A 12732-nucleotide genomic window follows, 5' to 3' on the forward strand; every position below is an offset into this window, starting at 1 on the left:
CTTATCTCTATTATGTAAAATATTGTGCGTTGTTGAGCCTTTGTGGATCCACTGAAAGGCTTGGGCAGGTCTCATGAAAACTGGGCGGCAAGCGAAAGTGCTCATGAATACCGTGAACCTTGCAAAGTCGAAGTTTTGCGATCCTGGCAGATTCCTTGAGTAAACCAGTCAGAGCCACCCCACTTCAAGGAAAATGTTATTCTATAACCCCAGTAATTGTAAACTTGACCATTCTCCCAAGCCAAGAACCCAACAACACACAAAAGGTTAGATATCGATGAGAGAAACAAGCCGATATGCATGCACACTCCTTTCATGAGGAGGGCGCGTCCTGCATACACTGCCTACTCGTTCATGCACGTCCACCTTCGTATTTGTTACCTCTCTCAGAGAACATTTCTTATGTGTATTGTGGTGTTTCATGGATGTTTGCGTTATTTTATGATGCAATTTTATGGTATGATTAAATAGACTACCTGCTAAAGCAGGTCGCTGGAGATAAATGCGCACCTCCACATACGTTCCATGCCATCGACGACGTAGTTGCTGGTATATGCATCATGCGAAGAAAGTGAGGACTGCACCATCCAAGGCAGATACTACTCACCCGGAGAAACAGAGAAAGTTTATCAGGGGCTAGGAGGCTTGATCACTCACTGGATCATGCTGGCTTGCTTGTATGTCGTCACTGTAATGTCATTTGCTAACGCCGGGGCTTTGTTGTTCGAAGTCCAGTATCTGACATGAGTGATGTTACCGCTTTTGATAGTTCGTTCCACAGTCTGAATTTTCCTTCCATCAACATAAACTACAAAATCATCAGCCCCAACATCCACCCTGATGCACGGGTTGTCTTTTTGGAACCATTGCGACTGTGGGAGCTGAAGATCCGTAAGTGCGCTAAAACCGCGGCCAGCGTGCTTGCTGGTGTACGAAAGAAGGTTACGTCGGCTGTTGATTATTATGCAGACTGGAATATCATACGATTCATGGTTATTGGCATTGCTGGATCTAGGGTCCACGTTCGCAAGTGAAATTCCCGTGAGGTTTTCTCTGCTTGGAATATCAGGGTTCAGGTGTGATGACGATATAACGAGGGATCCGCCGACGGGAACGGCTTCCTCAAGCTGAGTAATATTGTCGAAAGAAACGTGGTTTGTAATCCCACCACTAAATAAAAAAAGGGATTAGATGGGGGATTGGAGGGACAGGCGATGGGTATTATGGAAGCTTACGATATAGTGGCTGGAACACTGGCGATCTCTGTATCAATTCCAAGCGACGGAATCGTCTCGGGATCATCAAATCTCGTTATAACACTGGGATCATTGGAGTACCTCATTCTAGTCCGTGAAACGGAAATTTTGAGGTTCATAGTCGGCTTCCATCTCTCTTCAGGAACAGTATTCCCAGCCTGTTTGCTCTCATCAGTCAGATTCGAGCCATCTATAACATTGGGCACGTGGACTGACCATAGTGATCCTATAATACATCCCTGAGAGAAAGCGTTCAATATTGGCCGGTTCAAGATTCTGCAACAGTTGCTGTTCAATTTTTTTGATCAGGTATGGCGTGATAGGAATATAAGCGATGACCTGTACGTCTTGCTCCTCCAGATCGCTGCAGTTGGAGCAAACTGTGTCGCCATTTTGCTCCGCTGGCTGACTGAAGTTGTAAACACTGGTGACAAAATCTTCTTGCCGAAATGTATTTTCTGTCTCATTTTCTGGCCGCAGATAAACCTCGAGATTGAACGGATTGCCGCCCATCGCAAACCTGGCTGATTTAGCTGCGAGAAACTGAAAGAACAAATATTGAGAATACTCACTTTGAGTATCTGATGCTCACAGCGTAGTCATTCAATGACACGCCGTTATCCTCAACATCTACCACACCTGGTAGTTCGCTGTCAGGTTTAGCTATTTCTATGGCTTCTTTCCTTAGAACACCATACATATCGTTCATGTCTCGAAACAGTTCATCTTTGTAGTCACCGCCATATTCCCAGCGCTGTAGTTCTGGGTATGTATATCCTAACTTGAACCAATCACGAACACCATCTGGTGTCCAGACAGTCCCTTGTTCATCCATGTGAAAGGGCCTGAGTGGTGCCTTGGAGGTGACGATATTGCCCATTCCTATTATCTTTTGATCAAATGGTCTCGTTTTGTCTGCCGTAAACCACTTTTCTGGATTCAGAGTTTGCCAGATTGCGAACAGGCGATCGAGAAAACTGTAACTCAAAAGATATTCGCAATCAGTACTAGCAACAAGCCGAGAAAGAAAATCCAAAAGCATGCCTTACCAATGATGGAACCAAAATATGGGATCGAAAGTCGCAACCGGTATCTGAGACATATGGCCTCCGTCTCCGCCAACCCAGTAGTGAATGTTGTTGTGGATGAATTCTATATTCATGTCGTTGATGACTTTTGATGCGCTTGAAGAATCCATGGTAGCATCTCTCGCTGTGGTTGCGAAGCTCACGAAATCTAGCTGGTAGGTGAGAAGTCTGTACACCATCTCCGTAGTCTTGCCGTAATCGAAATCTGTGATTGATTTACGATCGAAGATGAATTTGTTTGCTGTTTCATTGTTGACAACGCCATCTCTCCATGCATTACTGGTACTCACACGTTCTGATGGCGTCGGACAGCGGCTGGTTGCGCAACACTCCCCGTACTTGACGAGTGCACCGCAATGTTAGTTGATCTGGACATGAAAATAGTGACACCCATCGAGACGCGTACCTCTAGCGTATCCTCAAAGTCGGGGGATTTGAGAGTTCCTACGCCGTAGACCCTCATTTTCTCTCCCTTTGGCATTTTGAATTTGTAGAACGGATTATCTACGGTCATTGCGGGAAACCTGAGCTGAATCCTTTTAAAACACATAAGTTTCGGTATCTGTGGATTTTTCGCCCAGTCCCAGAATGGGAGCCTCCAGTGAAAGGCGGCTTCTTGCCATTCATCCTCTGCTCTCTCACGAAGTCTCAAGCCTGGGATGATAACATCGACCATTATTTCGTATATACGTTGCTATTTTATCTCGTAAGCATGTGTGAGAAATATCAGGTCGACGTTCTAATCACGTAAATACCTCGTAGAGTGACAGATACGGCCGATGCCATATAGGAAATAGGCTATTCGCATGCACGCAATAACCCTTTCTGTGAGTCTCCTGAACAGTAAGGCCGTGTTCATCCCAGGATTTGTATGGCATGCCATGAATACCTGGGAAAAAATTAGGTATGAGTGCGAAAATAGGATTGAAATTCATTGTCGGCTTGAACCCACCTGCAATTTGGAAATATGAATCTCTCGAGTCTGGGGGAGTAGCTTGGAACTCCCTGAGGGCGAGGATAAATAGAACAACCTGTATTTGATCTCTGCGTTCTTGACTCTCACTCCATTCGTTAAAATCTCTTCTAATGGGCACCTGGCTGCCCGGACCTAAGCCTTCCTGAACGCCTTGGATGGGATAGTACTTATAAGCCATCGTAGTCGATGTTATATAGAACCTGCTTGCTGCATGGGAGACGACAGATGTCTATAGAAAATGGTCAGTTTCCCCCAAAGTTTATGTTTGTGGATGCTGAATCGCTTCCTTTATATATTCTCGACATTTTGATTGACCATTTGCGATTCGTTGCTGTTATCAAATTGTGGTGTTGGTCCCTGTTCTTGTCAATTTTAAAACAATCACTCTTAGTTATTTTCAAACTATGTGACAAAACACCCTTAGGCTAGTTAGTTATAATTTTTAATTTCGTAATTTCCATCTTTTTCAAAAGGATTGTTAATACCACCCTCCATTGGCACTTGAATCGAGCAATGCAATCACCAGAACTGAGGGAATAAATAGTATCTTGTGGCGATGTCATACGCTGACGACCCTAGGGCAACATATCTACAAATCTATGTAATATATGTATATATATATATATATAAGTATTGGACTATCAACTAGTAGTTTTATTTTAAAAAAAAAATCAGTTTATTTGCATCCTGGTAAACAGAGAATAATATGGAAAAGAGGCCCTAGTTCGGTTTCGATTACGGGAACATTGAAACATTCACCAAGGCCCTGAAAGCAAACTGCTCCCATAAACTATAAGCCCGAATCACGGCGTAAATACGATGTCCCTGTCCCATATCGAGATTCAGATCCTTCAACCTCCAACAATAGTCAGACGAATTGAGCGGTGCCAAATTCAGTCCCCCCTCTTCACTCTTTCCCTGGCAACACATAACGCGTCTGCCGATGAATTTGAATTTGTCGGAGTTCGCAACGAGTGGCTGGAAATAGGCGCCACGGTTCCAAGTCCTGTTACCATTTCCGAGTTCCTTGCCAGCAGTAACGGCCTTTGTGCTAACTTGTTGGTAGAATGGCTTGGCGACCGAGACAGATTCATCGTTGGCCTCAGTACACACTGTTGGGACCTCAGGAATACCTTGAACTCGCTGGGAAGCGTGGAAAACATCGACTTCGACTATGCACGAGGCCCAAGTGCTGTGGGTGAATGTGGTCAAGTGGATTTCAGAGATCCGCTGTGTGGATGTAAAATTCGGGTTGATCTCTTGTATGTGTTGGCCGGCCCAGATCAGCCTCCACTGGTGTTGCCATCTCCCATCGTATATCGAATCAACGCGCATGGTATTTTTGTTGTTTGTCTGAGAACCACCTTCCCCACGACCATTGGGTGAGCTATCGGTTTCAGGGGTTGTCGTTGGGTTACTAGTTCCATTACCTCCTGCTGGGTTCCTGTTGTCAGATCCGCCGGATGGAGCACTTGATCCAGCTCCAGCGCCTAGCTTGTTCGCCTGAGGAGGTTTCGAACTCGTGTCTGAATCTATCTGGTTCAGTGAATGGAGACAGAAAGGAAGGAAGGAAGCACCGCCGACCTCTACTTACTTCTATTCAAGGTCTCATTTGCTGTGGGAACTTTTCCAACATCTTGAACAGGAAGATATTGAAGCAGTTCTCTTGCGTATCCGGCAGCAGTAGCAGCGGCGTATGGCTGCCACTGGTCATTCTTATGCGAATCTGCGTAGTCACACAGTCCGCGGATCACGAGGCAGGGAAATTTGTCCATAAGTCCCGCAGCCTCCATTTCAAAACAGATGCATTCTTCCTCGCTGTTTTTCAGTAGTTTCTCCCTTGCGCTACCACTTTTGATCAGCGTGTTTCCCGATGCGATCACTCCGTAATGGATACGTGGCTTGTCCGGATCTCTGGATTCGTGTTGTAGAATCTTGCTTTGATCGCATTTGCTGCAGTCGTTCCCGCCTTGATGATCGTATGTAGCCTCGAACAAACGATCGTTCTTTAATCCCTGGTGGATATAGGCCGCAGTGCCATCTCGGGGCTTAGCCATTGACGGCAATCGTTTCAACATCTCACGTAGATACATAGGAATTTTCGAATCCGTCTTACGATGTTCTGTTTGGATCATCGAGACCGCATTGAGGAGCAGGTCAGGGGGACTATTGAGAGATCCTTTCCTCTCGAACTTGTCGCCTTTCAGGGCTTTACCGAGATCATACTGGACAACCCCACCGCTTTTCCCATCAGGGCTGCTGACTGCGACATCACCGAGCCGGATGTCCCTGTCCCCTCGAGGGATTGCGGCCCCAATGCCGACCATGAGACCAAATCGGATTTCCGGAAAGGTTGATAACATTGCCATTGCGACTCCTGTCGCGGGTGACGTACCATACTTGCCAGCTGGAAGGGATGCGATGACTATATTGTGGCCACCGATACGGCCCAAAGTATACACGTTGTTGTCAGTTCGAGGCTGTTTAAAGCCCTTCGGAGAAGCATGTTTCTCCTCGAGCATCTCTTCGGCCGGCGCGCGCTCCAGAGGAAGTGCACAAATCCATCCTACCGTATATTCATTGGGGCTGTCGAGGCTAGTCATAGTTGCTAATGATGATAACGAAACCACTTACTTCACAGAGTCTGTAGTCTGTTCATCCAAGTCTGTTCATCCAAGTCTGCTATATCGCCATTGCTCCACATTAAATAGTCGCAAACTCCATTTTATACGCTTCAGGGGGGCAAAGTTGGTTAAACGGAGAGATACCTGGATGGCGACCAGCACCACGAACTAGTTCAGGATTGTGTGTTGGATAGTCTGATGCGAGCAATTCTCCCCAGCCATTTGAGGGCCTTGAAATCCAATGGGCTCTTGGGGTTTCTTCTCTTTCTTTCGTTTTCGATTTTTGTAAAGTTCGTTTGGCAGTATCAACAAATATGAGTGTGCCATCCCCTGAACCCTGATAGAGTCTTAACACTAAATTTTCAGGGAAGGAAGACGGCCAATGACACCCCACCACGACTGACCACGAACTGCTTGCTGCTTCCTGGCAATTTATGTCGATTTTGAAAGCAACTGAACTACATCATTATCAGTTATGTGCTTGAGGGCAAGACAAGGAAGCCGCCCAATAGCGGATAGTTACTGTACGGCACTTCATTTACCCTCTTTCATGTAGAAATTGTTGGGCTGCTGCGCAGCTTGGTTAACGAAGGTTTGTTACATGGGTCATGAAAATCCACCATGGGTGTACACTTAAGTTGCAAAAAGGCAGTCAATAGTCGCTCCCTTAGCTCATCCTCCAGCAGAACATCATATGCAAGTGTGGGAGCCAAAAACATCCTCGCAGACTTCATTGATACAGCAACCCAAGAAACAAGTGCGGCACCAGTTTTCTGATGTTGCTTCTATGCCACATACGAAACACCACGGTGGTAGTGTTCCCATTTTCTCAGCTTCCGCACTCAGCTTTGCCCGTCGAATTTTGCTTTGCTCTCCGAACACACAAGCCGCCAGAGCTGCACGGTCTGCATTCACTGCATCAAGTCTGGGCAACCAGCGAACCCACGGGCATCTCCTTCTAATCCCTGCCATAACATGCAGTCGCATGGAGGTGTCTCTATCAAGGACAAGTATGGCCCCCAGCCCTTTCACAGGTTCGCCAGGGCAATATTCCTGGATGACATCATAGAAGGTCTGCCCGATTTTAAGGCTCCTTTGCACCCAGTTCTCAGTTTTGGCCGTATAAAGTATTCCCATGGCTTTCAACAGGACTGGGATTGTTACTGGTCTACTGACTAGAGCACGCCAGTACATGATGGTCTGATGGATGTACTCTTCCTTTGAGAAACCGAGAGGACGAGTCATGGGGCTATCAAAGCTCATTGCGATGCCGCTGGTCCCTAGCCCTTTCCCGAAGGCGACCAGGTCTGGCTTTTCACTGCCGTACTCGGTTCGTTGGAATGCAAATGGAGAACCGCATCTGATGGCTGTTAGAGCTTCATCGACAATCAACCAGAGCTTGTTTTCTGCGCAGCATGTCTGGAGCAATTTGAACCGCTCTGGAGGGAGGATTGAGCCATCCTCTGTGCTGACCATATCAACGACCACTGCAATAGAACCTTGCACCTTTGCTTGTGCTAAAGATGCGCTTAGAGCTTCCCTTGACATGTCGTTATCGACGCGAACCACGATTGGTTTGGGCCCAGAGGCGATAATCTGTACCTCCCATTCTTTGGAAGCATGAGCCTTTTGAGTTGGCGTGCTGTTGATTAGACAAGGCTGTCTCTCAAAACCTGCGCCGATATTGTTCTAACCAATGTACTCACAAGAGGACCAAAGGCAGCCCCATACAATCCCTGAACAACTGCAAACCTCGGATGCGTTACATGCAACTCCTCCCACCCCAGATAATCCAGTACAAACTGCTGAATTTTCTTCCCATCTTCAGTGGCCGATGAACTCGGAGCCAAAGCCGGATTGTTTAGAACGAGAGGACTGGAGGCGCAGGTATTCTGAATCAGGCTGGATACTGTGGTTGGGAGCAGTGCGTCGCTGACATGGGCATGCAGTGAAATCGGATAGTATCCATTGAAGAAGTTCCGGAAGAGAGTAGTATATTCCCTGAGAAGATTGTGGTAGTTCCGTCGTACTCCGGTTGGGTCCCGACCATATTGCTCCCACAAATGGCGTAATTTTTCATGATTCACGACGCTCTGGCTTGAGTAATCGCAACCCCAGGAGTTGTGCAGATCGTGATCTGGTAGGAAATCTGACGACGCGCAGTCTGGAGCATGGATGTGCCCTCGGAACGGCGGGAATAACCTTGATAATACCGAGGATAGCCAAAGAGACATTGCGAATGATATGTCGGATATCAGTGAAAAAAGAGACGTGAAGCCGCTGCAAGCGATATAAAATAGACAAGGGGTTTTGGAGCTTTCTTTAGTCATTTCGCAGGGACGGTTCCCTACAATATACAGAGGTTGTCATCCGGGATCTTGTATGTTTTCCGCCCCACGCCAATTCCTTCTTTAAACGAAATAAAAAGTTTCAGCCTCATACTCCCAAGAATGTAAATGGGCATGATTTGATTGCGCCCCGATTCCTAACCGGGCCAGCGATGCCAACTCATGTTCGACGGCAGTATAGCAAGGCGGATGTATGTACGACGTATGTACAGTACATGGGTTAAGTACATTATTATTGGCATTTTGTCGAACCGAGAATCATAATTTATAACAAACTGATCCGGTGGGCGCGAATAGAAATGTTTTCCTTGAGCCTCATGGAAAAATTTTCCGTTTCATACAAGAAGATGATGGGTTAAGACATCGTTCCTCGGCATACTTGTCCTGCAGAGATCACACACGGGACTCATGCATAGTGACTTGCTGCGTCCGCGATATGCCAGCGCAGGGCCGCTGAAAATTGGGATGAGATAGGACACCAGAGACGTGGGGGGCCGTGAGAGACAATCGCCATATGACAGAAGCTTGGAGTACAGTAAGCTGTTCCAAATTTTGCCAATTAGCCACTTTGTAGTCCACTGTAGTTTGAAATATCCGAACGATATGCTGCTCGCTGGTTCGGAGGAACTGTTGTGGTCACAGAATCTCGTGGTGGGTTGGTTTACCTAATCTTCGCTTTCTTGGCTTGGCTGGGCTGTACGGCGCTTTTGCACTGACAGCGCTATGCAGAGAATACTCCGTACAACGTTTGTGAATACTAGCAGTATCTAATATTTGGAGTTGAGCTTCCCATCTCAAATGCCGGCTGGACAGTGGCTGTTTGGCGCATTGCATTCGCGTGATTCCGCCACTCCTCCCGAAACTCGTCTTTTGAGGCTTGAATCCTCCCATCGCCTCTCTTCCCCTTCTTCACTTCCTGCAAACGAGGGGGAGAGGATCAAACCGCGCCAATGCCACATCCGGCTCCGTTGGCAATGTTCATGGCCTTTCTCATACTGTTTACCTGGAGCTAAAGATGAGTTGTTACTGTTTTTGCTAAGCACAACCTGTTTGTACGCTCGGTTTGTTTTCAAGGATTCAAGTTCCAATGGTCGGACCAGGATTGGGCGAATTTAACCCTGCGGTCCAAACAATGTACAGCGTATGATACCTGCACGATCAGGAATGTCGTGCAATTTCCCTCTGAGGGCTGCCCATGTGAACCTCCAGTTCGCTTCAGCGATCCAGTTTCGGCTGAAGAAACAAACCTCCAAATGCGCCCACCAATGCAGTAGCAGTCGCCGAACATGGGAGTAAACGGGCTGCATGGGAGATAAGGTCTTGGGAACCAGTTATTATAAGGCTCTTGATAGCACGGTTCAAAAAGTGCAAAACGCACTTTTGCTCAGCCACTTGCCTGTTTGTCCATTTGCAGGCGGAAATGTGAAGTTGAACTATGCGGGATCATCTACATTCAACATTCAATAGATAGTAAGTTCCCTGCACCTAGGGTGGACTCTTGCTGCTATCACATATAGCATGTCAGTGAATGTAAGGTACCTAGGGAAGAGGTAAGATAAGGTTAGGAGCAGCGGGATCAGCTTCCTGAGTCGACTCGTTGCTGGGTAGCAAGCCATTGATATTAAACATACACACACACACACACACCATTAATTTGTCGGGAAATGTCATCGATTTGGCTAGGAGCCATATGAGCATCCTAAGTTTATCCTTCCTGGCTGCTTTTTGAAAACTCTTGTATCGCCCTGTTTCGCGACTATACCCCCCGAGCTGTCAAGGCAGAAGAACCAGAGGCCTACTGTTAGGCATCGTCATTATTCGCTATTTATGAGCCCAAGAGCTCCAAACCATGTATGTACCAATTTATGTAAACGTTCATTCCCCTCTCATTTAATTTCCAGGAGTGTTGTCAGAATATTGCCAACCACAGTATAGGAATAATCGCCGACTTCTATTTCTACAGAGTACTCTTCTCTGTGTTCTTGGAAAATATGATGCATAGGTCAGCTTCGCAGATAGACCTGATTTTTAAGTTGCATTGAACTCCAGACACGGATAAATGGCAACTTTTCCAAAAAAATCTGACCTGCACTCTTGACTGTTGATGTCAACATACAAACATCCATCTTACCATCCTACGATACGATCGGACTGAATCTTTGGACCGGCTGCTTAAGGCTTCCATACCAACATTGAAACCCAATGTTATCATCAACACCACCCCGTGATGAAGCATTCCTTTCCAGAATTTGCGGTTTGCGGGTTCGCCAGTTATTTTTTTTAATCTGGAGGAAGCCTCAATAGACTTTCTCACAATGTTTAACCCTATTTTCTCTTCATCTTGATAAAAAACCAGCGTGGCCGCTTCTTGCTGAACCGTACGAACCATGGATCAGTCCGCGGATCGCCCGCCTATTTTTGAAGGGTTTTGGTTCGCTCCATGGTTTCTCCTGAAATAAGCTCATATCCAGGCAAAAAGCCCCCAACTATGTACTAGTATTTCTGTTGGTTATCAGTAGCCAAGAGAGAATACCCACACAGGGATGGTTTGCGGCCACACTGTTCTTTGGACTTTGCTCCCACCCTTCGATCATGTATTCAAGCTTGTTGAAAACCCTTATGTCCAAGGCTGAACCCTTCTTGAGGATGTCACTTTAGATTTTCTTTTCCCATCGCCAACATGCAGTTATATAGTCAGCTTGGAAATAACATATGTTCTAGTTCTTGGAAGCCCCGGTTTGCATCGAGAGTCCTTCTTCGACCCAGGTTTGTACGTGATATCTTGATTATCTTCTTCGTCGTCGCTGCCTGTCAATTACTCTGGGTATACCTTCTGCCTCTTCCACAGCCATCGGCTCCAGTGGTGATAGATAACAGTCAAGAGGTGGAATGGTCACGGTTTGCATATGCACAATATGCAACTGATCCGGTGTATCTCTGCAACTCTCTGATGATTTTCGAGACACTGCAACGACTTCAGACAAAACCAGACAGAATCTTGATGTACCCCAATCGGTGGCCAGCGAATACCACAAAGCGAAAAGCAATAGAAAGGATGTTAGCGAAAGCGCGAGACGAGTACAATGTTAAGCTGAAGCCGATATCACCTCTTCAGGCATCGCCAGATGTAACGTGGGGGGACAGCTTCACAAAGCTGCTTGCCTTCAACCTAACAGAGTATGAGCGTATATTAATTTTTGATTCGGATTCCACGATACTTCAAGTACGCATATTTTGAGTGACTAGGTAATGGATCTAATGATTTTGTCTTTTACTGATACATATTCTCGTACAGTCAATGGATGAGTTGTTTCTGCTTCCCAGCGCCCCAGTAGCCATGCCAAGAGCATACTGGCTGCAATCAGAAGACAACTTCCTCACATCAGGACTTGTTGTCCTCGAACCGTCCGAATTTCAATTTTCGCGCATTATTAACGCGATAAGTGAGAAGGACCTGAAAGAGTACGACATGGAGCTGATGAACCGTCTCTATCAAAATCACTGTTTGATTTTACCACATCGACCGTACTTCCTGATATCCGGGGAGTTTCGTGGGGACAACCACTCAAGGTATCTGGGTTCAGACAACGAAGTATGGGACCCACAGAAAGTTTTTGCGGAAGCCAAGATTATCCATTTCTCCGATTGGCCTTATCCGAAACCTTGGAGAAAGGCATCCAAGACGAATACGGATAGGAGAATGCCGAATTGTTCCATTGGGCTAACTGGGGAAGAAGATTGCCGTGGCCGAGATATCTGGCTTTCCCTCTACGAAGATTTCCGGGAAAGAAGAAAGGTGGAGCCCCCATCTGTGATACATTCCTGCGGACTTTAGCTAATATACAAACTTCCTCTATGCAGAATATTTGCGGGCCGCGTATTTGAACGAAATTCTGTACCCCGTTGGGTATTTGGTTACACCCTTGGATACAAGATACCATTTGGCTGAGAAATGCTGCCATATCAGACAATAGGGATGTGCAGGAGCCGTGCAGAGACATCTCCTCACGATTAGTTTCTTTAACTCGCCGACTTTGTTTTGGCCAATATATGATGTAGACTAGCAATATCTTGCAAACGAATGGAAACTCATGAAATTATTAGCCCAAAAGGTACGCTTATTGTGTGCCCTGCCGGCAAACCAAGCGGATCACTTATCACCAAGCCAGGGCGAACAGTTATGTGCGGCTGGGTCAATCAGGGACCTTGAAAGGATGTTAGCCGGAGGACAAAATACCATAAAAGATCGAGAGACCATTTTCTAATATACAAGTGCATTCTGAAGAGATTTCTTATTGTATTTCCTCTATCCCTTAGTTTTAGTAGACACGTTGAACAAGTGTGATGATGGGGTCTGATCGCTTAACTAATGCCGAGCTTAACAAGCTATTGCGGCAACAAGCCCCGCAAGCCGAAAGTTCAACTTTTTGGGAAAGTGTT

General features: G+C 46.3%; 5 protein-coding genes across 5 annotated transcripts; 1 reads left to right on the plus strand and 4 right to left on the minus strand.

Moving 5' to 3' along the window:
* Window positions 1–653: 653 nt before the first annotated feature.
* Window positions 654–3498, minus strand: HCBG_02756 (tyrosinase; the record flags this gene model as incomplete). The annotated part of the gene is made up of 8 exons (XM_045429805.1): window positions 654–1170; window positions 1236–1414; window positions 1473–1776; window positions 1829–2233; window positions 2306–2682; window positions 2751–3038; window positions 3100–3233; window positions 3297–3498. The coding sequence occupies 8 exons, from the start codon at window positions 3496–3498 to the stop codon at window positions 654–656; spliced, it is 2406 nt and encodes an 801-aa protein (XP_045289700.1).
* Window positions 3499–4055: 557 nt separating this feature from the next.
* On the minus strand, window positions 4056–5923 carry HCBG_02757 (pfs domain-containing protein; the record flags this gene model as incomplete). Its single annotated transcript, XM_045429806.1, has 2 exons — window positions 4056–4852; window positions 4915–5923. 2 exons carry the CDS (start codon window positions 5921–5923, stop codon window positions 4056–4058), a joined length of 1806 nt encoding a protein of 601 aa, XP_045289701.1.
* A 555-nt stretch (window positions 5924–6478) lies between these two features.
* Window positions 6479–8178, minus strand: HCBG_02758 (uncharacterized protein; the record flags this gene model as incomplete). The annotated part of the gene is made up of 3 exons (XM_045429807.1): window positions 6479–6514; window positions 6743–7570; window positions 7651–8178. 3 exons carry the CDS (start codon window positions 8176–8178, stop codon window positions 6479–6481), a joined length of 1392 nt encoding a protein of 463 aa, XP_045289702.1.
* A 908-nt stretch (window positions 8179–9086) lies between these two features.
* HCBG_02759 (uncharacterized protein) lies at window positions 9087–9982 on the minus strand (the record flags this gene model as incomplete). The annotated part of the gene is made up of 3 exons (XM_045429808.1): window positions 9087–9295; window positions 9443–9593; window positions 9932–9982. The coding sequence occupies 3 exons, from the start codon at window positions 9980–9982 to the stop codon at window positions 9087–9089; spliced, it is 411 nt and encodes a 136-aa protein (XP_045289703.1).
* Window positions 9983–10898: 916 nt separating this feature from the next.
* Window positions 10899–12127, plus strand: HCBG_02760 (alphaN-acetylglucosamine transferase; the record flags this gene model as incomplete). Its single annotated transcript, XM_045429809.1, has 2 exons — window positions 10899–11515; window positions 11588–12127. The coding sequence occupies 2 exons, from the start codon at window positions 11348–11350 to the stop codon at window positions 12125–12127; spliced, it is 708 nt and encodes a 235-aa protein (XP_045289704.1).
* Window positions 12128–12732: the final 605 nt, after the last annotated feature.

Source organism: Histoplasma capsulatum (assembly GCF_000150115.1).
Source record: "Histoplasma capsulatum G186AR genomic scaffold supercont2.3, whole genome shotgun sequence".
NCBI lineage: Eukaryota > Fungi > Ascomycota > Eurotiomycetes > Onygenales > Ajellomycetaceae > Histoplasma > Histoplasma capsulatum.